The 26,038-nt window shown below is 60.2% G+C and overlaps 1 protein-coding gene across 5 annotated transcripts in view; it reads left to right on the top strand.

Annotated features, from left to right (window-relative positions):
• The window catches only part of MROH1 (maestro heat like repeat family member 1), a 62,085-nt gene that overhangs the window by 20,476 nt on the left and 15,571 nt on the right, over positions 1-26,038 (top strand). For 2 of the 5 annotated variants that reach the window (XM_074889495.1, XM_074889534.1), the window contains 23 exons: positions 335-408; positions 1,043-1,162; positions 2,619-2,729; positions 3,663-3,807; positions 3,925-3,965; positions 5,073-5,214; positions 5,533-5,585; positions 6,244-6,351; positions 7,639-7,758; positions 10,368-10,490; positions 11,433-11,579; positions 11,762-11,788; positions 13,045-13,167; positions 13,618-13,697; positions 14,889-15,024; positions 16,177-16,272; positions 16,668-16,772; positions 16,960-17,095; positions 18,163-18,275; positions 19,980-20,132; positions 21,504-21,658; positions 22,817-22,982; positions 23,998-24,194. In XM_074889495.1, the coding sequence (XP_074745596.1) occupies positions 335-408; positions 1,043-1,162; positions 2,619-2,729; positions 3,663-3,807; positions 3,925-3,965; positions 5,073-5,214; positions 5,533-5,585; positions 6,244-6,351; positions 7,639-7,758; positions 10,368-10,490; positions 11,433-11,579; positions 11,762-11,788; positions 13,045-13,167; positions 13,618-13,697; positions 14,889-15,024; positions 16,177-16,272; positions 16,668-16,772; positions 16,960-17,095; positions 18,163-18,275; positions 19,980-20,132; positions 21,504-21,658; positions 22,817-22,982; positions 23,998-24,194 (2,671 nt within the window). The remainder of the gene's footprint in view (positions 1-334; positions 409-1,042; positions 1,163-2,618; positions 2,730-3,662; positions 3,808-3,924; positions 3,966-5,072; positions 5,215-5,532; positions 5,586-6,243; positions 6,352-7,638; positions 7,759-10,367; positions 10,491-11,432; positions 11,580-11,761; positions 11,789-13,044; positions 13,168-13,617; positions 13,698-14,888; positions 15,025-16,176; positions 16,273-16,667; positions 16,773-16,959; positions 17,096-18,162; positions 18,276-19,979; positions 20,133-21,503; positions 21,659-22,816; positions 22,983-23,997; positions 24,195-26,038) is intronic. The other 3 variants (XM_074889504.1, XM_074889524.1, XM_074889514.1) reach the window with 3 other exon arrangements.

Here is a 26,038-nt window from a genome sequence, read left to right as displayed (position 1 = left end):
ATCCCTGGAGGGGTTGAAGAGTCGGGTTGAGCCAGCGCTGAGGGATCTGGTGGAGTTGGGAACAGTCAGGTGAGGTTCATGGTTGGACTGGAGGAGCTTCGAGGGCTTTTCCAACCCAGGTGATTCTGTGAGATGAGGGGGTTGAGGAGACAAGCCCACCCTTGGCTGCAGGGTCAGGGGAGAAGGAAGCCAGTCTGCATCCCAGCCAGCTGGGAAGGGGGTGAGGGACAGAGCCCTCCCCATCGGGAAGGGGGGATGTTCAGGGTCAGCAGCTCTGTCCTTGCCAGTTCAAGAGCGTCATCGAGCTTCAGAGTCTCTCTCCTTTTTTTTTCAGCCTCTCAAATGGAGATTAAAAAGCCCTTTATTCTTTCCTCTATGAAACTTCCTCTACAAGACAGCAACAATAAGGTAAGCTGAGCTTCTGCTCTTCCGCAGGGCGCTGTGGGGGGAGGGTTTCTTTTGGGGGCCCTGCACAGCCGTGCCCCGTGCCCCTGCCAGCCCAGCTCCCTGCCCCGTCTCTCTCCTGGCTGGGCTTTTGGCTGTTGTGCCAGCGTGCCCAGGACATACCCCCCGATGTTGGGGAGCGCAGGGGGACTCTTCCATCTGAGCGTCGCCGGCAGCGTGGTCCTGCCTGCAGCGCTGCCTGCGAACAGCCCAGGGTCCAGGAGCACCGGGCTGCCGGCCGGCAACTCGCCTTGCGCGGTTGCAGGATTCGTCCTGTTTGCAAACCACAAACGTTGCTTTGCTGGATGTAACCACGTGCGGCAGCCGGTGGCGTGGCCATGGGCTCCTGGCCGCGCCGCTCCGGAAAATCCCGCAGCCGTGAGCCATGAGCAATGAGCCACTGTCCTGGGCGGTGCCGGGCTGCTGCTGGCCGAGCCCAAACCCAGCTTAAGGGCCATGTGGGACCCGTCATAACCTTCCCCGCTGAGGAGGAGGAGGAGGTGACGAAGGGCAGCTGTGAGGAGGGCCCCTGCAGCAGGCAGACCCCCCCTGCCCGCAGCCTCTCCCCACCGACAGTGCCGGTGCTCTGCCCACGCAGGTGAAGCGGGCGGTGGTGCAGGTGATCAGCGCCATGGCTCACCACGGCTACCTGGAGCAGCCCGGCGGCGAGGCCATGCTGGAGTTCCTGGTGCGGCAGTGCGCTCTGCCCTCGGAGCCGGTAAGCGCCGCCCTGCCGGCTTAAACTCTGGAAGGAAGGAGCCTGGTGGGGCGGGGAAGTGTCTGTCTGGAGCTGGGCACCTCTGCGGCAGAGCTGTGGGGGAGGCAGGGCTGCGGGTGGCGGGGGTTGGGGTTAGGGTTGGGTTTAGGGGTTGTGTTAGGGGTTGGAGTTAGGGTTTAGGCTTGGGAGTTAGGCTTGGGGGTTAAGGTTAGGGTTATTAGGGTCAGGGGTTGGGGTTGGGTTTAGGGGTTGCATTAGGGGTTGAGTTAGGGTTTAGGGTTAGGGGTTAAAGGTGAGGATTGGGGGTTAGGGGTTAGAGGTTAGGGTTATTGGGGTGGTCATGTGTTGGGGTCAGGGGTTGGGGCTGGGTTTAGGGGTTGGAGTTAGTGTTTAGGGTTGGGCTTAAAGGTGAGGGTTGGGGTTTAGGGTTGGGGGTTAGAAGTTAGGGTTATTTGGGTTGGGTTTAGGGGATGGGGTTATTAGCATTGAGGTTAGGGTATGAGTTTAGGGGTTGGAGTTATTAGTGTGGTTAGAGTTTGGGGTTAGGGTTTAGGGGTTAGGGTTATTAAGGTTTTTTGGGGTTGGGGTTTAGGGGCTAGAGGTCAGGGTTATTAGGGTGGTTAGAGTTAAAGGTTAGGGTTGTCCTAAGATTGTTAGGGGCTGGGGTTGTAAGGGTTAGAGGTTAGGGTTATTAGGGTGCTTAGGGTTGTTAGGGATTAGGGTTAGTAGCGTTAAGGGTTATTAGGGTTATTAGGGTCAGGGCCTGCCGAGCTCTCCCGTGCAGCCGCCGCTCTCCTCCGAGCGGAGCAGCTGGCAGGAGGCTGGTGCTTTGCTGTGCTTTGCCTGCAGCCTCGCCCCCCGCCCCCCCGAACCCTCCCGTGGGCAGCCCTTGCTCCGGGAGCAAAGCATCCCAACTGCCCCACGCTCCTGTCCCCGTGCAGGGTCCCCACCTCAGCCCCTCGGGATGCCCGCCCTTGCCACCGCCCCCCCGCCCCAACCCTCACACAGCAACGCTGCAGCTTCCTCCCCATCTTTCCCCCAAACACAGGTTGTGGTTCCTCCCTCCGGAGCCGGGACAAACCTCGGGGGTGGGAGAGATGCTGCTGGGACAGCTGTCCCTGTCCCCAAAGGACACCAGCCAGGACACGGGGGTGTCACCTCCTGCCCCTCCATGCCCCCCGCGTTGCAAGGCTGGATCAGGCGTGTCCAGCTGAGACGTGGGCACGACTAAAACTAAAACCACCCTCGGGCTCATCCCGTTTTCCCTCCCAGAGGAGCAGGAGCGATGGTCTGGGGCTCCTGCCGCCCCTCTGAGCACCGTGGGGAGAGCTGGAGCACGTGCTGGGGGTGAACCGGGAGGCTTTTGGGTTCTACCCAGCGTGTCTACATGGAGATGCGTTCACTGAGGGTGCCAGCCACCACCTCCGTGCTGACCTGCGCTTTCCCTCTCCTCCAGCAGCCCAAAAAGCAGCTGCCAGACGCCGATGACCTCGCTAGCGACAGCGTCCAGAGCATCAGCATCAATACGCTCTTTCTCCTCAGCACCACTGTGGACAGGATGAACAACGTGAGTCTGCGCCGGCATTTCCACCCCAGGGACTGGCCCCGGAGCTGCCGCGCTGCCCTCAGCATGGCCCGCACCACCCCTGCGACGGGCAGGATGGCCCCTCTGCCAGGCAGGATGGGGATTGTCCCCGCTCCCATCCCCGTCCCTCTGGGAGTGGCGCAGGGTTGGGGTTGGGAAGCTCCTCCCAAGGAGCCCTGCGTACCCTCCCGCCAGCTGCTCTGAGGCTGGAGCAAGGCAGCGGTGCTGGAAGTGACAAGGAGCGGGGCCAGAGGATACTCGGGGGGCTGGAGCACCCCGCTGTGAGGACAGGCTGAGAGAGTTGGGGGGGTTCAGCTGGAGAAGAGAAGGCTCTGGGGAGACCTTAGAGTGGCCTCCCAGGACTGAAAGGGGCTACAGGAAAGGGGGGGGGAACTCGTCATCAGGGGGGAGGGATAGGACGAGGGGGAACGGGTCTAAACTGACAGAGGGCAGATTTAGGTCAGATCTAAGGCAGAAATTCTTCCCTGTGAGGGGGGCGAGGCCCTGGCACAGGTTGCCCAGAGAAGCTGTGGCTGCCCCCTCCCTGGAAGGGTTCAAGGCCAGGTTGGACGGGGCTTTGGGCAACCTGGGCTAGTGGAAGGTGGCCCTGCCCGGGGCGGGGGGTTGGGACTGGATGGGCTTTAAGGTCCCTTTCCCCCCCGTGAGTCGATGAAGGGGAACACCCTGGGCTGGAGCTTTGGTGCTGCTGGAGTGGAGCACTGAGACCTCTGGACAGCGCTGGCTGAGGGGCCTCAGGGATTTTCCCCGCTGGCAACAGGCTTTGACCTGGTGTTTCCCCTCCTCTCCTGCTCGGGCCCGTGCTCCGCCACAGCGTCTCCACCCTGCAGCCGGGCTCTTGGCGGCCGCCCCATGCCAGCAGGCAGGGCGAGTGCCGCGCTCCCCCTCCCCCGGCAGGTCCTGTGGCCGTACCTCCTGGAGTTTGTGACCCCGATACAGTTCACCAATGCCCTGACCCCGCTCTGCAAGAGCCTCATGTATTTGGCCACGAAGAAGCAAGAGGAGGGAGAAAACGCCTCCCTTATCCGTTACGACCTGAATGGTCAGTACTGGCCTCCCCGACAGTCGGTGCCGGCGCTCGGGGCTCATATGCCAGTCGCTGGCCGGCTTGGTGGGAGATGCTGTCTCAGGCTGTTTTTTTTTCCTCTTCTGTTTGTAGCAAACCTTCCTTCGCCCTACGCTCTAACGACAAGACTGCTGGTGAGTGGCCTGGAGGCAGAGCTCTTCCTCTCTCTGCTTATAATCCCAGGAAAACGCCTTCCCAACTCTCTCCCAGACGGACTGAGAGCAGCCTGCCCCCGAAGCAGGCGGGGGAGATGCCCCCTGTTCCACCCCACTGCTCCAGGCAGAGGTGTCTGTATCCCAAAGCACCCTGCACCCCCTTCCCCGGCACACTGGGGCATCTCCGTGGAGGCTGTGACATCTCAGAGTCCCCCTTGGCCCTGCCTGAGCTCCCACCCTTCTCACAGGGCTTTGGGAGACTCCTCAGCCCTTGGGGGTTTGCTCCCCTTCACCCAGAGCTGAATCCAGGGTGCGAGGGGATGTTCTCTCCCGGCAACATTTCTCTATCAACAGCTGGAGTGGGAGGGGGACGCTGTAGTTTTGTTGCGGTGTAACGATCGATCGCTTCCCATTATTGCATCCCTGGGCTTCGCCTCGTGTTTTCAGAACATGTGAATTGGCGATAGCGTGGCCGGCAGGGACAGGGGAGAGATCTTACCCCTTGGGAGGCCGCCCCTCGATGAGTGGGTTCAGTTTTGGGCCCCTCACTCCAAAAAGGCCCTTGAATGACTCGAGCGTGTCCAGAGAAGGGCAACGGAGCTGGTGCAGGGTCTGGAGCACAGGTGTGATGGGGAGCAGCTGAGGGAACTGGGGGGGTTTAGTGTGGAGAAGAGGAGGCTGAGGGGAGACCTCCTGGCCCTCTGCAACTGCCTGAAAGGAGGGTGCAGAGAGGGGGGCTGAATCTCTTGAGCCAAGGAACCAGCGGCAAGCCAAGAGGGAATGGCCTCAAGCTGTGGCAGGGCAGGGTCAGACTGGCTCTTAGGAAGGATTTCTTTGCAGAAGGGGTTGTTGGGCGTTGGAATGGGCTGCCCAGGGCAGGGGGGGAGTCCCCATCCCTGGAGGGGTTGAAGAGTCGGGTTGAGCCAGCGCTGAGGGATCTGGTGGAGTTGGGAACGGTCAGGGTGAGGTTCATGGTTGGACTGGAGGAGCTTCAAGGGCTTTTCCAACCGAGAGGATTCTGGGATTCTGACTCACTTAGTGCCTTTCTCTGCACTAACAGTTTTTGTTCCATCCCCAACCTTCCAGGTTGTATCTTCACAGCCATACTCAGGAGAGTGCCGGGGGGCGGCTGCCCTGCGGCTGCTGGGTGTGCTGCATTACAGTGTCCACCCCGCGCTGGACCAGCTTTGGAGCAAGAAGGTCCCTCTCCTGGTGGAACACGTAGAAGGTAGGAAGGGGCTTCTGCTTGGGAGGAGCTCTCTGCTCCTCCAAACCAGGCTGTGTGCACCCTGACACTCGGGGGTGTCTGGGAATAGGGTGGGGTGCTACCCACCAGCCTGCTGACCCTTGGTACATTGACGAAGTGCTGTTTGATATTTTAATGAGGACTTTAATCACCCTGGTGTTGCTAATTGCCCCTGTCTTTCAGGCAGTTGGCCCCGCTGTGTCGAGTCCAGGACACGCAGTGTTTGGGGAGCGGTCTGTCCCTGCTGCGGGACGTATGGTGAGGATGGGAAACCAGTGTAAACAATGTGCTTTCTCCTAGAGAACACGGAGAGTTCCCTGTCCCAGAAGGAGTGGGAGGAGAAGCTGCTGCTGGTAAGGGCCCTCGTGCCGGGGAGGCAACGGGGCAGTGGGAGGGCAAGCGGCGACCAGCTCCGGAGCCCCCCTGGGCGGGGCTCACCAAGGCTCTGTGCACAGCCCGGGCTGGGTCTGCAGAGGCCGGGATTTGCCTTTGCCTGCCCCGCCTGTGGCAGCAGAGGGGGTCCCTCGCCGTCACGCTGCCGGGTCTCGTCGCTTTGGAAGCGGAGACGCAGGTCGGCACGGAGGGTCCCTGTGGGGCACATTAGGAACGAGCTTTCAGGCTGGTGGGGTCGGGGACCAGCGGTCCCAGGAGTGTCTCCCCGCTTAATTGGGAGCCTTGAAATAGGGCATGGAGAAGCAATTAAAACTGAGCAGGGCTCATCCTGCTCCTCTGATGTCGGCAGTGTTACTTCGGTGCAATTTAGCTCGGAAGAGACCCATTTCTGAGGAAAAAGGCCCATTTCTGGCAGGGCAGGGGGTGCTGGCAGGACCCGCGCTGGGGCGGGCAGCCTCCCGCGGTGAGCTCGGGGCAGGCAAGGCTCCGGGGTAGGTCTGACCCAAGCCCCCCGCGTTTGATTTAATGCACTGCTCCACCCCTCCCGGCCGAGGCTCCTGGCTTCGCCAGGCGCAGCTTTGTTAGGACGCGGTGCCTGACGGCTTCTTCCTCCCCCAGTTCCTCCAGGAGACGCTGGCGGCCGTTTCTGACAACACGTGGATTTGCCATTTTGTGACGGAGATGTGCAGGCAGCTGAACAGCTACAACGGCTTCGTGCTGGAGAAGGTGAGCGTGGCAGCGGGGGGGACAACAGGCGGGCAGTGCCCGTCCTGCCGCTGCGTCTTTGCAGGGGCAGGTGCTTCCCGAGAGCGTCGTTCTGCTGGTGGCTTGGCACAGGGACAGGGCTGTTAGCGGGGAAGAAGAAATAGCAGGAGGGTAGCGAGGTGGCTCGAAAATAAAATCCTGGTTAGTCCACAGCCAAATTGTTGGTTCGAAAGGTCCCGGCTAGGCTGCGTTGCTTGGCCTGTGCTGGTCAGACCCAACTTGTTGCTGAAGGATTTGGTGTTTCTGCAGGGGGTGTGGGAGCACTCTATTAAAGAATTTCCCCAGACTGGGGGTATCTCTGGGTTTGCTTTATTAACACTCAGAGTTGGGCCAACACCGCAGTGAGTGGCCAATGCCCGAAGGCCTCGCACAGTTCATACACTATTTCTAAATCTATTACCTAAGTCCAAAGTCTTTGTAAGTTTTCACTCAACCTTTGATTCTCATCACTTATTAAAATTCACTACAACCCCTGTCGCAGCCAAATTCTCTTCTGGTCCCAATCCTCGCTTCAGTTTCAGGGTCATTTTTCGGGTCATCACCTTCTGCATCTTTCTTCCAGTAGTTTTCATCTCGCCCAATTCTGAGCAAACACTGAAGATGTTCTATGAAAGGCTTAGCTAGAGCGAGCGCTTTCCAGATACTGAATTCTCTTAATGTGGCAAAACCCCAGTGTTTGGTCAATTAACCATCCTTTGTTAAAACTGCCTCTGTAGGATCAGCTTGACGGGGTTTTAAACCAGCCTTGGGCTGGGACTATCCAAGCAGCAGGCTCAGAACACTTTTCAGGCCTGTTGAGCAGCGTTCTGGTTGCCTTGGGAATGTCACAGGATAGCGATGCCCTGAGCACGTTTCACTGGGCCTTAAAATCTTATTTCAAATATACCAGAGTTGTATTTAAAATTCTACAAGTGGGAGCTGAGCCTAGCGTGGCTGGTCTCTCGGGGCTGTTGAGGGATCACTGGAAAATCTGCCTTTGTGCTCACGCTGTGGCGGTGACTTTGTTTCTGGGCAGGAACAAGGGGTTTTGTTGTACCTGTTCCTGGCTCTGATGGATGCTGGCAGCTCTTCGATGTGAATTGTGCCCCGGAGCACCCTGGTGCTCACAGCCAGACCCTGGCGGACCCCTTGGCTCTGGGCCACGCACCCTCGGCGCTGCCGGGAGCGGTGGGTGTGGGCCGGAGCTCAGGCTGCCTGCGAGGGCTCGCCGGGTTTCGCGGGGCACTGATGTTCCTCTTGCTCTTCCAGAATTTCCTGTATAAATGCATCGGGACGACACTTGGGGCATGCGCCAGCAAAGACCTCGTGCAAAAGCAGCTCCAGGAACTCCTGGAAACAGCCAGATACCACGAGGAGGCAGAACGGGAGGTGAGGAGTTGTGCAAACATCCCGAGGGTCCTGCTGAGGGACAAGGACAGCAATCCAATGGTGCTGAGCTCCTTGCCCCGCTCCCACCGGGCCTGGCCTGGGGTTCCTAACTCCTGGAGAATGGCAGGTGGGGTGGGGGTGGCAGCATCTGGGTGAACGGGCCTGGAAGAGTGGTGAGAGCCCACCTGTGGCAGCCCAGCGGCGGAGGGCTGAGGCTGGGTGAGGTGCAGGTGTGCCGTGGGTGCAGTGTGGGCCACACCGGGACAGGATGCTGTTCCCCAGCCCTGAGCGTGCTGGCAGAGCTGCTTTCTCGGGGAATCATTGAATCCCAGACTGGTGTGGGTTGGGGAGGGACCTTAAAGCCCATCCAGTCCCACCCCCTGCCCCGGGCAGGGCCACCTTCCACTAGCCCAGGTTGCCCAAAGCCCCGTCCAACCTGGCCTTGAACCCTTCCAGGGAGGGGGCAGCCACAGCTTCTCTGGGCAACCTGTGCCAGGGTCTCACCACCCTCACAGGGAAGAATTTCGTCCTTCTATCTAATCTAAATCTCCCCTCTGTCAGTTTAGACCCGTTCCCCCTCGTCCTATCCCTCCCCCCTGATGACAAGTTCCCCCCCCCTTTCCTGTAGCCCCTTTCAGTCCTGGGAGGCCGCTCTAAGGTCTCCCCGGAGCCTTCTGTTCTCCAGCTGAACCCCCCAACTCTCTCAGCCTCTCCCCCCAGCAGAGCTGCTCCAGCCCTTGGACCATTTCCGTGTCCCTGCTCTGGCCCTGCTCCAGCAGCTCCGTGTCTGTTGTGAGCTGGAGCCCCCCGATCGGGGCAGAGGGGCCCAATCCCCTCCCTCTCCCTGCAGCCCAGGAGACACTTGGCTTTCTGGGCTGCCAGCGCCTGGTGCCGACTCACGTCCTGTTTGTCACCCCCCAGTATCCCCCAGTTCTCCGTGGGGCTGCTCTCCGTCCGTCTGTCTGTCTGCCCACCCCCCAGCCCACGCTGATACTGGGGCTTGCCCAGACCCAGGTGCAAGACCTCGCGCTTGGCCTTGTTCACCTTCATGACTGCACCCTCATATCCTTCAGTGCCTGGAGGGTCTCTGGAGGTTTTGGGCCGTTCAGAGCTGCTCAGGCTCCGTTGCTCCCCGTGAGCCTCTGCCTGCTGCCAGGAGGCTTTTGGCTCCTGCTCCAGCCTTGGCCTGGGGCTCGTGTAGCCCCACAGCTTTGGGGAGTTAAGGCAGAGCCCCAGGAGACAACCGGGAGTTTTCCTCTGGTTTGGCTGCCTGTCCTGGCTTGCCAGGGGGTCAGATGGGCCCAGCACCCCTCTTTGACAGCCACCTCTTAAATCAGTGTGGCTGAATCACGAAATGTTCCGTCTTCTGCAGTGTTAACTCCTGTCTTCGCTGTGAGCTCTTGCCCCCTCGGACCGTCCTGCGTTGCCCTGTCCCTGCGGCAGGGAGGGGACCTAACTCTTCCCACTCCTCGGGGCTGGTGCTACCCTGGGGGCTGCAGCGGGGTCTCCCTCCGCTCTCCAGAGTGTTTCCAGCTGCTGGGACGTTCCTCTGGGCTCCAGAAGCTCTTGGCTGGTGACACCTCTGTGTTCCCAGACCTGCTGCTGCTCCACCCTTCCTGGGCAACCTCCAGCTCGTGGGCTCAAGTCATTGACTCAGCGAAGGGTTTGGGGTGGGAGGGACCCTTCAAGGTCATCCAGTCCCACCCCCCACCACGGGCAGGGACATCTGCCACCAGCTCGGGTCGCTCAGAGCCCTGTTCCACCTGACCTTGAACGTTCCCAGGGACGGGGCATCGACCCCCTCGCTGGGTGACCTGGTCCAGTGCCTCACCACCCTCCAAGTAAAAAGTTTTATTCCGTAGATCTCATCTGAATCTTTAGTTTAAAACCATTATGCCTTGTCCTATCACTACAGGCCCCACCGAAATCATCTGCTTGTGAATGCTTTGCAGCATTTTCTTCCCAGTCAGCTCAGACCCTCATTTGCTACCCTGGAGCTGAGCTCGGGGTCGAGCTCTTCCTGCCTGTCCTGGCCAGGCTCATGCTCTGGCTTGGCGTGCTCCCCGCCTTCCCCTTAAACTCGGCCCAGCCGCGTTGCTCGGGCTCGCTCCCCTCGCCTGCAGCTGCCCTTGAGCGTGGCGCAAACACGAGCGAGCAGCGCCTGGCTTGGCTCCAGCTCATGCAGCTCCGTCAAGGGCAGCTCTTGAATAAACTGTTTATGGAGTCTCAGCCCGGCTCGTGAGACCTCCTGGAGGTAGAGCAGGAAGAGCAGGACCTGCTAAACCCGCCTCCAGCTGGAGCGCTTGCCTGGGCTCCCACAGAGCGGCTGACATCTGCCCACCTGAGAGCGTGTCGTGTCGGGCCTGTCCCCGGGGCTCCTCTCGGGCTGCGTCCCAGCCTGTCACCCCGACAGGGACAGCGTGATTGTGCCCTGAGTCCCCCGGCAGCAGGTCCCTGTCCTGGGAGAGGGGAGCGCTGGCAGGGCTGTGCCCAGCTGGGCTCAGCTCAGGTGCTGGGAATTAAACTGCTAAACAAGGCTCACTTGAAGCATCAGCTGGGGCTGGTGAATTAATAGCCTTCTGCTAATGTGGTTTCTCTGCTTCCTCCAGGGACTGGCTTCCTGCTTTGGGATATGTGCAATAAATCACCTGGAGGAAACCCTGGCCAAGCTGGAAGATTTTGTTCGGTCTGATGTCTTCAAGAAATCCGTGGGATTGTTCAGTATCTTCAAGGTAAGAGCCAACGGGCTCCCACGGCGCCACAGCGAAAGGCTCCCGCAGGCTGCTGCAGGTACGGCCCGTGCTGGCGCCTGGGAAAGCAGCAAAGCACCTTATTTCCTGCCTCGGTGCGTTTGGCCCGGGGCTGGGACACCCCCTGCTTCTGCTGAGAGCTGCGCTCGGCCTCACGCAGCCCCACGCTCCTACTGCCTCATGTCCCGGCGAGGCAGCTGCTCGCTGGGTGGGCTCAAGCAAGCTGGAACTTGACCCCCGTGTCCGTCGGGGGACCCTGGCCCCGTGGGGAGCGCGGTTTGGCCGTCACCCACATCAGTGCTTGATGGTGACCCCCGTGTGCGCGCCCCTTTGTGCCCCGAGCGCCAGCAGCGAAAACCTTTCCTCAAATTTTCTGAGCCAGGCAGCTGTTTTTAAGCCCCCCTCTCTAAGAGTGGCTGTTTGAGGGACAGGATTAGCGCTGCCTGGGCACGGACGAGACCCTGTGGCCCACGACTGAGGCGCCCAGAGCCCGGGAGCTGGGTGAGGAGCCCCCGTGCAGCCAGGGAGCCTTCGTCCCTGCTGCGGCACAAGGGCCACGAACCGGGATGGTGCTGGTGAAGCCTTTCAGCAGCGCTCGTTAATGGGCTGATTTCTAGCACGGGAGCTAACCAGCAGTTAACCTGGTTAACTCAGCCAAGCTGGGGCTCACTGCTTCCCCGCAGGGCTCTGGCCAGGGACACTCGGTGGCAAATGGGGGCTCGTGCCTGGGACGGGGCGTGCTGGGAGCGCAGCTCTGAAGGCCGCTGCCGCCACAAAGGGAGGGAAGCGAAGGTCCAAAACACTCTCGGGGGGGGCCCTGTCTTTTCGGGGGACTTCTAAGGGTCTTCTAGGCGGGCCACCTCCTCGTGAGGCCTGGGAAGAGCCTCCAGCCCCCGCCGTGAACTTTCTGATCTGCCATAACAGGACCGTAGTGACAACGAAGTGGAGAAAATCAAGAGCACCCTCATCCTGTGCTACGGCTACGTCGCTGTGTACGCACCCAAGGAGCTGGTGCTGTCCAGAATCGAAGCAGACATCCTGAAGAACATCTTCCAGTACTTTAACACCAAGGTGAGCTGTGGGGATGCCCCGTCGTCCCTGGGGAGGGCGAGCTGGAGCAGCCGGGCCGTTCCGGATGCTCCGCCTGAAGGGGCCTGCTGGGACCCGCGGGCAGCCCCTGGGAGAAGGTCGGTCACTGCAGAGTCCACTCCCTCGTGCATTGCTAATGTGTTTTGTTTTTTTCACTTGTTCAGGTTCTGGGAATAAAGGTAGAAACCAAGGTACAGTGTGAGGCATTAAATCTGAGCTATTCTCTGCTCTTTCCTGCTCTCTCTGTCTGCCTCTTGCTCAGGGTTCCCCTCGAGAGGAGCACTCCTCTGCCCATGGGGAGGGGGAGAGCTGCAGCAGCTCCCGCCCTGGGCTCCCCAACCTGGTCCCCTGTGCTGGAATTATTGCCTGAAAGCACCAAAACTCACAGCAAAAGGGAAGAGAAAAATGCCTTTGTGGCAGGGCAGGAGCCGTAGGTGAAAGCGTGGCTTGGGTGGGCATCACCGTGGTGAAATGCAGAGTGGCTGGAGCTCGCAGAGCTGTCCCCGGGAGGCCATGGGCCGCGGCAGGATGAGCCGTGCCTGCCCTGGGGGGCTCTGGCCAGTGCTCGGGGCTCTGGCACGGCTCTGGCACGGCGCAGCACTCGCCGAGAATGTGGCCAGGCAGCCCCGCTGGCTCCCCACACGCGTGCTGCGCTGGGGAAGCCTGGGGACTCCAGGGACCGAGCTGCAACCCACCGCTCGGCTAAAATCCACTAATTTTCCTGCTTCCCCTCGGAACAATCATTCAGCGGGCAGATATTAAAACCCAGATTACTGTCCTGGGGGCCATGAGGAGCTGTATTTTTATATTTCTCTTTTTTGAAAGGCTGAACGAGAAAAAAAGGCATTTGTCAAGTTGAACTGTCAGGCCAAGGACTCCTTCTCTGGGTTCCACTAATGCGTTTTCCTTCTGGGCTCCCGCTGGCACTAACAGCTTCTGCAGAGCATCTCCGGCCCCTGAGCTGGGGACCTTCTCCCCCAACCCCTCCCCGGGCTCCCTGCCCTCCTGAGGGGCTCTTGGCGGGGTGAGGGGAGCGTTTTTAATTGGGGTGCCTCCTCTCAACCCCGTGGCGACTGTCCTAGACCCCAAGGCTGCACAGGAGGAAGAGCCCCTGGTGACTTCTGGCATTGCCTTGAGCATCTGCGAGCTCGGGGCCTTGGCTCGGCGAAGAGGAGGGAGACCCCGGAGGACTTTCCTCCTCCCACATGCCGCCCCGCAGAGGCTCCTGGTGTCCAGCTGGGCTGGGACCCTGTGGGGGCCAGCTGGGACAGGGTGTCCTTCTGCTCCCCGGTCACCTCAGAGCCTGTAACGGGCTCCTGACTCCCAGGCCAGGCTGTTGAGCTCAGCCTGAGCACCAGTTCTCTTGGAGGGGCACCAGTGCTGGATGGGCTGAGTTATGGTTTGTGGTAAGCCTCGTCTTTGCTCCTCACCCTGGCTTTACTTTCAGGACCTGACCCTCAAGCTGTGCCTCATCCGGAGCATCTGCATGATCAGCCAAGCCATCTACAACGGCGTGAAGTGTGGGGACTTCATCTTCTCCCGCAAAGCTGAGCTTGTGGCCCAGATGGTGGTAAGAGTCATCTCCGGAGGGGCTGTGCCTCGGGGCTGGCCTGGAGGATGCGGCAGGGAGGTTCCCAACCCACGTTGCTGAGGGTTAAGCACAAGCAAAGCAGCTCCTGGGGGGCCTTGGGGGAAGGAGGTGTGTGAGTTTGCCCCGCTGAGCCCCGTCCCTGTGTGTCTGCCGGGCTCTGCTGGGGTGGGCTGCGGCCTCCCTGGGCCCGCAGAGCTGTGGTCTGGGCTCTGCCTGCCCCTCGGGCGCCGGGGAGCCGAGCGGTGGGAGGGCGACGCTGGGTGCTGCAGCTCCGGGGCTGCATTGCCCAAGGTGGGGGGTGGTTGTGCAGCATTTGTGGGGTGTCGGGTTAACACAGTGTGGCTCCTGAGGAGGCTGGGCTTCCTAAATCACCCTAAAGCTTGGCCTAGGGTGAGACAGGGCTGGATGTGACCTTGTTCTGCCTTCCAGGAGTTCATAAAAGCAGAACCGCTGGAGGCGATGCGGACACCGGTTCGCCAGCGGGCGATGATCACCTGCACTTACCTGGTGTATCCTTCCTCTGCGGCCGTCCCTGCGGGAACGCGGCTCACGGGGCCGCTGCGCTCTCAGAGCCTGGTCCCTGCTCCCCAACGTCCCCTGGGCAGAGCCGGGGCTCCCCGACGTCCCCTGGGCAGAGCTGGGGCGCGCTCACCGGCCGGGCATGTTCAGAGAGCTGGGCCAGGCCCAGCTTGTCTGGAAGAAAAGGATCTGGGGGTTCTAATTGACAAGCAGCTGAACAGGAGCCAGCAGTGTGCCCAGGTGGCCAAGAAAGCCAACGGCATCCTGGCTTGTGTTAGAAATAGTGTGACCAGCACAAGTAGGGAGGTGATAGTCCCCCTGCACTCCGCACTGGTGAGGCCACACCTGGAGTGTTGTGTCCAGTTTTGGGCACCTCAATACCAGAGAGATCTCGAGGTGCTGGAGCGAGTGCAGAGGAGGGCAACGAGCTGGGGAAGGGCCTGGAGAATAAATCCTGTGAGGAGCGATGGAAGGAGCTGGGACTGTTCAGTGTGAGGAGGAGAAGGCTGAGGGGAGACCTCATCACTCTACAGCTCCCTGAAAGGACATTGTAGAGAGGTTGGTGCTGGTCTCTTCTCCCAGGGAATTAGTGACAGAACAAGAGGGAACGGCTTTAAACTGCACCAGGGGAGGTTCAGACTGGGCATGAGGAAAAAATGTTTCCCAGCAAGAGTGGTCAGAGAGTGGAATAGGCTGCCCAGGGAGGGGGTGGAGTCCCCATCCCTGGGTGTGTTTAAGGGCCGTTTGGATGAGCTGTGGGGGGATGTGGGGTAGGGGAGAACTTTGTAGAGTCGGGCCGAGGGTTGGACTTGATGATCCCGAGGGTCTTTTCCAACCTGAAGGATTCTGGGATTCAGGCAGGGTGGAAGGGCCTGGCCTGGTCGGCGCGGCTGCCAGCGCGCGTTCCCCTGCGCGCTCAGGCTTGCTTCACGTCGGGCTCTGCAGTAAAGGCTCTTCGTGCAAACCAGAGCCAAGGGCACCGCGCTCTCCATTGCGCCAAGATGACTTCTGAGGGCCGGTTAAAAATACTCAGCACGTCGCAGATCCTGACACAGATACTAGGAACACTCCGCCTGCTTCTGTGCCGCTTAGGACAGAGTCGAGTCAGCGTATTAAAATCTTTGTTCCCAGCTTCACTGGCTGACAGGTGCTCCCGTGTTGATTCCTTAACCTGGGATCAGCATCCTGGAGCCCCACCTCAGTGACCCCGACAGGACGGAGCTGATGGATACCTGCCTCGCTGGCGTGCTCGCCCTCCCGCCGCTGGAGCCGGGCAAGGAGCGGGAGGAGAGCGGAAGCGATGCCTTACCCAAGGAGGTGCGGAACATGGCGCAGGCAGGCGGTTGCCCGCGCTGCTCAGTTGCCCGCCTGCCTCGAGCTGGCGCTGGCAGCACAAAGCCCGTGCGGGGGGCTAACGTTGGGCCGCCGGCGGGGTGAGACGGCTTTGTTCTGTGGCACAGGAGCTGCAGTCACGGCCGCACCGGGCCGCTGCTTTGGGGGCAGCGCCCAGGTGCCTTTTCGCAGTCCGGTGGCCGCAGCATCTCCCTGGCAGCAGATCAGCCGTGGGAAAGGCCTGTTTTCAATTCAGCTGGGCACCTCGGGGGAACTCTACACCGTTTCCTCTGTTCACTTATCTCTTGAAAAAACCTGGCCCTTCTGTGTTCTGATAGCAAGTGAGAAAATATGAGCTTATCAGCAAGTCCAAATGCTGCTAATAAGAGCGTGAACTCCCTCGAGGGGAAAAATCAAATGATCCTGGAAACCCTGCAGGGTAGAAGGGGCCTTTACATAACTAGCTTTTGAAAGGCTGCAGCTGCTTCTCAGTTGTGGTTGAGTGCTTAATGAATGAAAATAACATGCTGCTAATGAAGTTGTTGCAGCTGCTGGGTGGCTGCGGAGCAGCCCTGAGCTCCGCCGTATCGCCTGCCGCTGCTGCGGCTCCTCCGAGGTGAGCTGCAGAGCAGGAGCCCGGGGCTCCCACTGTCCCTGGCTAGTGTTTGCAAGCATCTGGCTTAAAAGTTTCAATTAATAATCTTTTTCTCCTTCCCTTCCATCCTATGAAGCTTTGTCATTTTTATTTTATCCCAGAGTAAGTCCTGGAAGGAAACTCTAAGCACCTTCAGAGGGCTCATTCAGACTGGGCTCACTGGAATTTAACCCCAAGTGGGAGAAGGACCAAATTCCCTTCTGGAAAGTCTGCGCTGAAGCGTCTGTGCTGGCGGGCTCGGCTCTGGCCAGCCTGTCATGGCCCAGCGCTTCCGGTGAAGGGGGATTTTGCAAACTGGGTTTCAGTCCCCGCTGTGTTTCCCTGCGAAGCTGGAGGCAGCTCCATCCTGGCACCCAATGCCTGGGAGGGTCCTACAAGCTGAGCATAGGTGCAGGGAGAGATGTCTCCCTCCCTGATGCCTGGGCTGGCTCTGGGACAAGGTGCAGCGCTTGTGTAGCCTCTCATCCATCTTTCCTCTTTAGATGCTGTATGGTGACACCATCAGTGCCCTTAAAGACCTGCTGAAGAGCCTCCTGCAAAGGAACTTGACCCCCCATGGGCTGCAGGACATGTTTGCGGTAGGCACAGCCTGGCTTTGGTGGGTTCTTCAGGGGGAAGCAGGGAAAGCGAGGTGCCTGCCTGCCGCCCCGAGGCCGCGAGGCAGCTTCTTCGGACCCATCTCACGATGGGTCCTCACTCCCCCATATGCCATGAGGCCCAGTGAGCCCCCAGCCCTGCTGCGGCAGAGCCTGGCTGCACAGCACGGCTGCTGTGGAGGAGCTCTCTGGCAGCCTCAGCAGGAGGCAGAGACCCAGCGTTTCCCGTGGATGAGCCGGGATGAGCTGGTGGGGTCAGGGACGTGATTCCCGCAGCCCGCGCCCACCCCACGGGTCGCTGGGCTGAGGGACGCTGTGGCTGCGTGCCGCGAAGCAGCCGAGCTGCTGCTCTCCACTCTGACTTTTTTCCCCTGTAGCATTTAGGCCCCTGGATCAAGTCGAACAAGGAACACGAGCGGCAGCGAGCGGTGGAGGTCAGCGCCGCTTTGCTGGACTTCTACCTGAGCAAGCTGAACGTCAGCGTGAGTAAACCCAGTGCTTGAGCGCCTTTCCTCCCGCCGCTGTCAGCCTCACCGGGGCTCGTCCGTGCGTCCGTCCCTCCCCGTGGGACGCAAGGGTGGGCTTCACGGTGGTAGAGAAACACTGGACCCACTACGAGCGTCCCCATGCTCTCCTTGCTAGCGTTGCCTGCGTTTGTCATCCCTACAGACCGTCATCCCCTTCTACAACCTCGGTGTCCTGATCGCGCTCTTCTCCCCGCGCTGCTCAGACTCCCTGGCCAGCGTTCGCCAGCACGCCGTCGACTGCGTCTACTGCCTGCTCTACATCCAGCTGTGCTATGAAGGTGGGCCTGCGGGCCGTGCAGGGTGGTTTCACCGCTCGGGGGGGTCGGTGCTGGCAGCGGGAGCCCCCTTCTCCACAGCCGGGCAGAGGGGTGCGCATCCCATCTCTCCCTGTACGTGATGCCGGAGGAGGAACCTGCTGAGGCGGTTTGCTGGGGAAGCAGGGCTGGTGGAGAACACGGCGCTGGGGGTCTCAGAGGCGTTGGGGTCTCAGAGGCGCTGGGGTTTTAGAGACGTTGGGGGTCTCGGAGGCATTGGGGTCTCAGACGTTGGGGCTTTAGAGACATTGGTCTCAGAGGCGTTGGGGGTCCCAGAGGCATTGGGGGTCCTGGAGGTGTTGGGGTTTTAGAGATGTTGGGGGTCCCGGAGGCGTTGGTATTTTAGAGGTGTTGAGGGTCTCAGAGGCATTGGGGGTCTCAGATGTTGGGGTCTTGGAGGCGTTGGGGGTCTCAGGCGTTGGGGGTCTCAGGCGTTGGGGGTCTCAGGCGTTGGGGGTCTCAGGCGTTGGGGGTCTCAGGCGTTGGGGGTCTCAGGCGTTGGGGGTCTCGGAGGCGTTGGGGGTCTCGGAGGCGTTGGGGGTCTCGGAGGCGTTGGGGGTCTCGGAGGCGTTGGGGGTCTCGGAGGCGTTGGGGGTCTCGGAGGCGTTGGGGGTCTCGGAGGCGTTGGGGGTCTCAGAGGGGTTGAGGTTTTAGAGACGTTGAGGTCTCAGAGATGTTAGGGTCTCAAGGGCTCTCCTCAAGGCCCGAGCAGGTTTCTGAGCTCGACCTGGCGTTCTCCCTCTCTCCAGGAGAGGTCACTCCTCCCCTTCAGTTGGCCCGAGCGCAGGCCCTGAGACGAGCCCAGCTCCTTCCTTCCGCAGGGAGAGGACAGAGTGTGGGTGCTGCTCCCCGGAGCCCCGCGGCTCCTCGCAGGACACTCCCGGCCCTTGGCACCACCCTCGGTTCCCCGGCTCCTCTCTGGAAGCTGGGCCAGCTCGGGAGTAAAACCCAGCTCCTTGGGGCATGCTGGGGTCCCTTTTGGGTGTAAAATCTGAGGAAATCCATTCACCGAATGCCTCCTCTCCCCCCAGGTTTCGCCCGGGATCACAGAGACGAGATGGTGGAGGGGCTGAAGGCTCTGAAGAAAGGTCTGGAGGAGCCTGACTTCACCGTTCTCTTCCACACCTGCAACAACATTGCCATGGTAAGGGGGAGGGCGAATCCCACACGAGCCTCGACACTTTGTCTCTTCTGATCAGTCCCCACGGGCTGGAGGCTGCTGGGGAGCCCCAGTCTTGCACCAGGAGACAAGTCACGGCCGTCCTCTCCTCTCCTCTCGTCTCGTCTCCTCTCCTACAGCTCGAGGGTCCTCCTGGGCGGGCCGGGGGATGCTCAGAGCCCCTCACCCCCCTTTGGGAAGCTGCTGGTCCCCAATTTAGGCATGTAGTGTCTGTGCAGGCACTCTGGGGATGCAGAGGACACCGGCAGGGACTTAGGCCTGGCTTAGTGTGTCCATTCAGAGCTCTGATGGGCAGCCTGAGCTTTTCAGCCATCACCACTCCCAGCGCTGGGGGCAAAAACTTACCTTGCTGTGGATAAAATAGTTTCTGTGTTGCCTAAAAGCAAAGGTGGAGGTGGTCTGGCTCAGCCCAACATGCTCCAGGGTGGAGATGGGGAAGGTTGTGCTCCTCGGTGGAAGCTGTTGGCTGAAGGGAGCCCTCGGGGCCCTGTCGCTGGCGGTGCTCTCCTGCGGAGTGTGGGGTGGTGGTTGGCGCTGGGGCTGCAGCTGCCGGGTTCCTGGCTGCCTCCCAGCACGGCAGCGGCGTTACAAATAAAATCACAGAACACCAGGGTGGAAGGGGCCTCAAGGATCATCTGACTCAACCCAAACATTGTCGCTCCAGCAGACATTCCCCCCACTGACCTCTCCACAGAGCAGCTCGTTCCACCATCAGGTCTGGAGAGCATGAGGAGACCTGGGGGAGCGTCTTCCCAGCAGCTGGGTGGTGGCCAGAGCGGAGCGAACGGCTCGGCTGTGTTACCCCAAGGTTCTCCGGCCATGCTGGCCAGCAGCATGGGGCAAGTGGCCTCTTGCCTCCTCCGGGGCTGCGGCCTGGCCCTTGCTCCCCTCCGTGACCACCGATCTGGGCTCCTGGCCAATGCTTGTTAAAGAATTTCCCCAGACTGGGGGTATCTCTGGGTTTGCTTTATTAACACTCAGAGTTGGGCCAACACCGCAGTGAGTGGCCAATGCCCGAAGGCCTCGCACAGTTCATACACTATTTCTAAATCTGTTACCTAAGTCCAAAGTCTTTGTAAGTTTTCACTCAACCTTTTAGTTCTTGATTCTCATCACTTATTAAAATTCACTACAACCCCTGTCGCAGCCAAATTCTCTTCTGGTCCCAATCCTCGCTTCAGTTTCAGGGTCATTTTTCGGGTCATCACCTTCTGCATCTTTCTTCCAGTAGTTTTCATCTCGCCCAATTCTGGGAAAACACTGAAGATGTTCTATGAAAGGCTTAGCTAGAGCGAGCGCTTTCCAGATACTGAATTCTCTTAATGTGGCAAAACCCCAGTGTTTGGTCAATTAACCATCCTTTGTTAAAACTGCCTCTGTAGGATCAGCTTGACGGGGTTTTAAACCAGCCTTGGGCTGGGACTATCCAAGCAGCAGGCTCAGAACACTTTTCAGGCCTGTTGAGCAGCGTTCTGGTTGCCTTGGGAATGTCACAGGATAGCGATGCCCTGAGCACGTTTCACTGGGCCTTAAAATCTTATTTCAAATATACCAGAGTTGTATTTAAAATTCTACATGCTCCCGCAGGGCACTGAGCCAATGCCATCGACAGGATCGCTCTCTCCAGAGTGACAAACCCTCGGTGCTTAACTCTTGCCCTCCCTGCAGGTGATCGGGAAGCGTGTCCCTCCGGACCAGCTGATGAGCCTTCTGCTCGCCATGTTCGAGGGGCTGGCGGACCCTGATAAAAACTGCTCCCGAGCGGCCACTGTCATGATCAACTCCCTCCTCAAGGAGCGTGGGGGGGTCCTGCAAGAGAAGGTGAGTGGCCGCTGCTCGGCCTTGCCACCGCCACCGTGGTCCGGACGTAGCCCTGGAGCGGCAGGTCCGGCCGGGTGGTTGTTATTTTCCCCCGGTATCTTCCCCCTTGGAGCTCCAGCAGTGCGTTTGGGGATGCTGGGCTTCTCTGCGATGGGCAGGGACACACCAGTATGAGACCAGTATGAGGCCAGTATGGGCCAGCGTGTGATGCCCAGCGCAGGGAGAGCTCCAGCCCTGAGGGGAGAAGGGAGGCGTTTCCCCCCTGTCTCTCGCAGCTGTTGCTCTTTGATTTCTGGCCAGAGGAACCACTCGCCCCGAAGCTTTTGGGGGGGCCGCCGCTCTCGTCCTCCCTCGTTCCCCGGGGGCGCGTGCGCTCGCGCTCTCCCGCTCCGTCCTCACGGGCGGGGAAGGTGGCTGCAGGGTAGGAGGCGGCCGCTGGCGAGGCCGGCTCCGCTCTGGCGCTCACTCGGGTTGAGGAGTTCAGAGCAGCTCACTTTACCAGAAGGGCTCAGGCTCCCCGGGAAACCTTCGCAAGCTCTGGGGGAGCGCGGGGTTCCTGGCTGGGAAGCCAGTCGGAATGCTTGCAGGGCTTAGAGGTGCTGGACACAGAAGGCTTTTCTGTCTAATCCACTACCTTTAGGGCTAAGCTCCCCCTTTCTCTCGCAGTAATTGGAAACACCAGGTCTCCAGCTACTCCTTGAGCTTTCTTTTGCGTTAGAGCTTCTGCTCAAGTCCTGCTCGCTACCTATTAGCCTCTATCCTTCGTGGGATTGCTCCAGCTTACATGACTCACCTTTTGGTCAGACCCAGTCCAGCCCAGATCCTGAAATCTGAACTGATGCTAAGCCTCCGAGTCCGTGGGGCAGGCCCGAGCGCAGCTGGGGACGGAGCTCTCGGCTGCTCTGCGCTTAATCTCGGCAATTTGCTGCCAGGCCTGCTCTGCACATGAACTTCCTATTTGTCTTAACGTGCGTTTTACAGCTCGTAGCGAGTGCCGAGGTGTCTCCCTGTGTTCAGCTTCAGTTCCTCTTAGGAACTCGCTTGCCAAGCTCCTCTGGCGGCACCCGAGTCCAGGCTGGGGCTTAGCGTGAGTTGGGGGGGTGGAGGGTGTCCTCTGTCCCCTGGGAATACCCTGCAGCCTCCTCCCTCCCCTGGGTGGCAGGAAGGGGAAGGATCCTCGACTTCCAGACAGATCTGTGGTTCTGCAGTCACCCAGCGAGCAGGGACTTGAGCAGAACCACCCTGCCCGCTCGCATGGGCTTCTCTGGTCCTGTTCCCTGCCAGGGGGACGGGACCCCCCTATCCCAGCGTTGGGCACCCCCAAGTGTGTCCTGGCCCTCGGCTGGATGCTGCCGCCTCCTCTTCCCTCAGGTGCCCGACATCATGAGCATCATCCACAGCAAGCTGGAGGAGGTGGACGAGGAGCACATCCGGAAGGCAGCCCAGCAGACCGTTTACATCCTGGCCTCCCAGCACAAGAGCGTGGTGGTGTCCAGCCTGTTGGGCAGCGCGTTGCCCTTTGACAGGTCCTGCGCCGCTCTGCCGCGGTGGCCCGCGGGCTCTTGCAGGGCCTGGCCTTCAGAGCGCGGCTTTGGCCTAAGCTGCAGATAATCTTCTGGCTCCTCACCCCCGTAATCAGACCCTGCTTGGAATTTCCTCCGCGTGCGCTCAAGGCTCAGTGCGGCCGCTCGCTGCCGGAGCTGCCTCTCGGGGGCTTTGTTGGGCTTAGGGGCGCTGGCAGCGGGAACTAGCAAAGCTGGCCCCAGGGAGCCTCCCTAAAGCTGATGGAGGAGTCAGAGCTGGCCCTGGGCTGAGCCTTGAGCAGATGTTGACCTCCTCCTCACCCATTGTCCTCCTCGCCGTTGTCGTCCTCCTCCTCCTCGCCCCGTTGTCGTCGTCGTCCTCCTCCTCCTCCTCGCCCCGTTGTCGTCGTCGTCCTCCTCCTCCTCCTCGCCCCGTTGTCGTCGTCGTCCTCCTCCTCCTCCTCCTCGCCCCGTTGTCGTCGTCCTCCTCCTCCTCCTCCTCGCCCCGTTGTCGTCGTCCTCCTCCTCCTCCTCCTCGCCCCGTTGTCGTCGTCCTCCTCCTCCTCCTCCTCGCCCCGTTGTCGTCGTCCTCCTCCTCCTCCTCCTCGCCCCGTTGTCGTCGTCCTCCTCCTCCTCCTCCTCGCCCCGTTGTCCTCGTCCTCCTCCCCCTCACCCCGTTGTCGTCGTCCTCCTCGTCCTCCTCCCCCTCACCCCGTTGTCGTCGTCCTCCTCCTCCTCCTCCCCCTCGCCCCGTTGTCGTCGTCCTCCTCCTCCTCCTCCCCCTCGCCCCATTGTCGTCGTCCTCCTCCTCCTCCTCCTCCTTGCCCTGCTCCAACAGCAGTGGGCAGGCTCGCAAACCACACAGGGCAAGGCGGGAGCTCTGGCTGCTGCCGTGGGGGATGCCGTGGGGTTTTGGGGGGGCTTTGGGTGTTGTCTGAGAGCAGCTTCTGGGGGGGGATCCCTCAAGACAGGAGGCGTCAGCTCCCGGCACAGCTCTGCCGCTAGCAGTGACCCGCTCCTCACCTGCCTTTCTGTGCCGGGGTTGGGGGGAGAGATGTGACCCAGGTGTTCCCCCGCGCAGGGAGGGGGCATCCCTCAAACAAGGGCGCGAGTTAACGCCAGCAGCCGGTGCCAAAGCAGTGCTCCCCTCCCCTCCTCTAGCCACACGTGTGCCATGTGGCGGTCACTGGCCACCGAGCCGGCCCTCACCTCGCAGATCTTGGAGCAGCTCCTGGAGAAGGTCAACAGGGACGTCCCGTACAAGGAGAGCAAATGCTTCCTGCTGGGCAGTGGGGCCGAACGCATCGCCACCCCTCTGCCCCTGGCCGTAAGTGTCCCCTTGCCAGCCCCGCCGAGGGTGCCCTTCCCCACCCCAACACCTGGAATGCTTTTTTCATTTCCTTGGCTCAGGGGGTTGTGCCAGGCGTGGACTCTGGAAATAACGCATCGCTGTGTAATGCCTATTAGAGCTAATCCACCGGCTCGTAAAAAGCCTCTCAGGTGTCCGTCCTCAAGGGAGACCACTTTGCATTTTATCCCTTCAGAAAAAATAAACCCAGCTTGGCAGCTTTCTAAGCAGTAAAGCAGCTGTGAAAATTTCCTCCTCCTCTGAAGGACCAAATGCAGATGGTACAGAATCAGCCGCTCTGAAAGCAAACCCCCGCTCCCCGCTCTGTTTTTAACACCCCTCTATATTGTGCTGCGTAATTACGGCTTTTTAAATTGGCCGGAATAGGGCTCTGCGAAGGGCTCTGCGTGCGCGTTGTCTTCCTGCCCGTAAAACCTGAGCCTTTGGATCTGTTCTCCCTCCCCAGGTACGGGCTTCAAACCTCCCCCAGCTGCAAACACCCAGCTTGCCCGAGGAGCAGTCGCTTTTAACAGCAGCCGTAGCTCCCTCGGAGCTGCGTGTGGGATGCTGTTAAAGAATTTCCCCAGACTGTGGGTATCTCTAGGCTTGTTTTATGAAGTGGGGTCACTCACTGAGGCGAAATTCTTTAACAGAAATGGGCAACCCAGGTGGGACTACACAAGCAGCAGACTAAGAACGCTTTTCAGGCCTGTTGAGCAGCGTTCCAGTTGCCTTACAAGATCGCTCAGTCCTGAACACGTTTCACTAGGCCTTAAAATCTATGTCAAATATACTAGAGGTTATATTTAAAATTCTTCTACAATACAGAGAGGTTACGCTGGGGGTAGGCGCCGCTGCTTTGTTAGACTCGGTGTCGCAGGAAGGAGCAAAAACCCTCTCGCTGCCTCGCTGGGTTATTTACTAACAGATAGCAGCGTGGCGTGGGAGATCCCCTCCTAATCCTCTTCTCCGCACGCTTGCTCTCTCTCTCCAGGCCACATGTGCTTTGTATGAGATCATGTCTGCTCCGGAGTCTGGGGCAGCAGTGCTGGGACTCTACCCGCCGTTGTTTGTGACTCTCCTGCTGCGCGTCAGCTGCACCGTGGGTGTTCAGCTACCGAAAAACCTGCAGAGCAGGGAGAGGAGGAGCAGCAGCCATGGCCTGGCCCCCCGGAGCCTCCATCCCTGCAGGTATGGCAGAGCCGGGGCGCTGGGCGGCCGGTGCGGAGGGAACGCGCCTACCTGCCATGTGGAACTCATTTTTTGTTTGTCCAAACACAAGAGCATGTGCTGCGTCTGGAACCGGGGGGCTGGGTAATAACACCCGAGCTGTAACGCCTTCGGTATGACGGCCTGACCTCTGGTGCGGTTTGGCCTCTGGGATTTGGGTTTGGCGGTTGGTTGGTTGTTTTTTTTTTTTTTAATTTTTTTTTTTTTAGTGTGTTTTCTTCTGCAGAACACAATCTCTAAATTGGGAAGCATTAAATCAGCCGCCTCTGCAGCCGCGGTGAAAGATGTGCTTTTCAGAGCTCGGGCAGCCACGGTGCCAGAGCCCTGCCGGATTGGGTTACAGCCGCAGCCCCCCCCAAAACACCCCGCTGGCTCTCGGAGCGGGGCTCGGCGGGGCCCCCCCGGGGCTGGCTGGGCACGGCGGAGGCGGACGAGCATTTCTTGGGGAGGGAGGATGGCCCCGCTTCCGCAAGGGATGAGGAGGGGAAGCTGGAAAGAGCAAACTTGTTGGCTTCGTCGCGTCGATGGCTGCGGCGTGTCGCCGATTGCTGCGCGGGGAGCACACAGAGCTGGGCCGCGCTGCCGTCTTCCCCCACATCTAGCTTCTCCTTTGGTGCTTTGAGCCCGTGGTGGCCCTCGCCGCTGAGGATGGGACCCAGGGGGCTGGGGGCGAGGACTCGGGTCCCAAACAACCGCTCTCCAGCTGCTCCTGTGGGCGCTTCTGGCCTGTTCTGCTCCTCCTCTGGCAGAGGGCTGAGAAATGAGTGGCGTTGCCTGTCACCAGCCTTTAACGAGCTCTCCCTTTACAGCCTCAGCGGCGCTGAGGATCTCAGTGAAGGCGAAACTCCCTTGGTGTGCAGAGAGCTGCTGCTGGATGGGCTTGGCCAAGGAGTTTAGACTTCACCTTGCCCTGGCCTCTGCCCGCAGCACCCCGACTTGAGCAAACCTCGTAAAGGTTTGGCCACCCCCAGCTGGGAGGAGCCGCTTTATGGTCAGAGGTGGGTACGTGGCCCTCACAGGGCAGCAGGAATATGCTGCTCCCCCTCGGGCTCAGCTCCCGTTGAGCTACCTCAGCTCTGGGCTGGGGTAGCTGCATGCCAGGGCCGTGCTCCTCCCTCGAGGCGCTGCCCTGCCCTGCATGTCGGGTCGCTGCATCTTCTAATCTTGGCAAATGCCTTCAGCACTAGTGTGGCCAACAGGGACAGGGAAGGGATCTGACCCCTGTGCTCGGCACTGGTGAGGCCGCCCCTCGATGAGTGGGTTCAGTTTTGGGCCCCTCACTCCAAAAAGGCCCTTGAATGACTCGAGCGTGTCCAGAGAAGGGCAACGGAGCTGGTGCAGGGTCTGGAGCACAGGTGTGATGGGGAGCGGCTGAGGGAACTGGGGGGGTTTAGTGTGGAGAAGAGGAGGCTGAGGGGAGACCTCCTGGCCCTCTGCAACTGCCTGAAAGGAGGGTGCAGAGAGGGGGGCTGAGTCTCTTGAGCCAAGGAACCAGCGGCAGGCCAAGAGGGAATGGCCTCAAGCTGCGCCAGGGCAGGGTCAGACTGGCTCTTAGGAAGTATTTCTTTGCAGAAGGGGTTGTTGGGCGTTGGAATGGGCTGCCCAGGGCAGGGGGGGAGTCCCCATCCCTGGAGGGGTTGAAGAGTCGGGTTGAGCCAGCGCTGAGGGATCTGGTGGAGTTGGGAACGGTCAGGGTGAGGTTCATGGTTGGACTGGAGGAGCTTCGAGGGCTTTTCCAACCTGGATGATTCTGGGATTCTGTGATTCTGTGAAATAGGTGCATCAAGGGGCGATGGGCTGGGCGG

Source organism: Strix uralensis, chromosome 1, assembly GCF_047716275.1.
Source record: "Strix uralensis isolate ZFMK-TIS-50842 chromosome 1, bStrUra1, whole genome shotgun sequence".
Classification (NCBI taxonomy): Eukaryota; Metazoa; Chordata; class Aves; order Strigiformes; family Strigidae; genus Strix; species Strix uralensis.
This window is presented reverse-complemented; position numbering and strand designations above follow the sequence as displayed.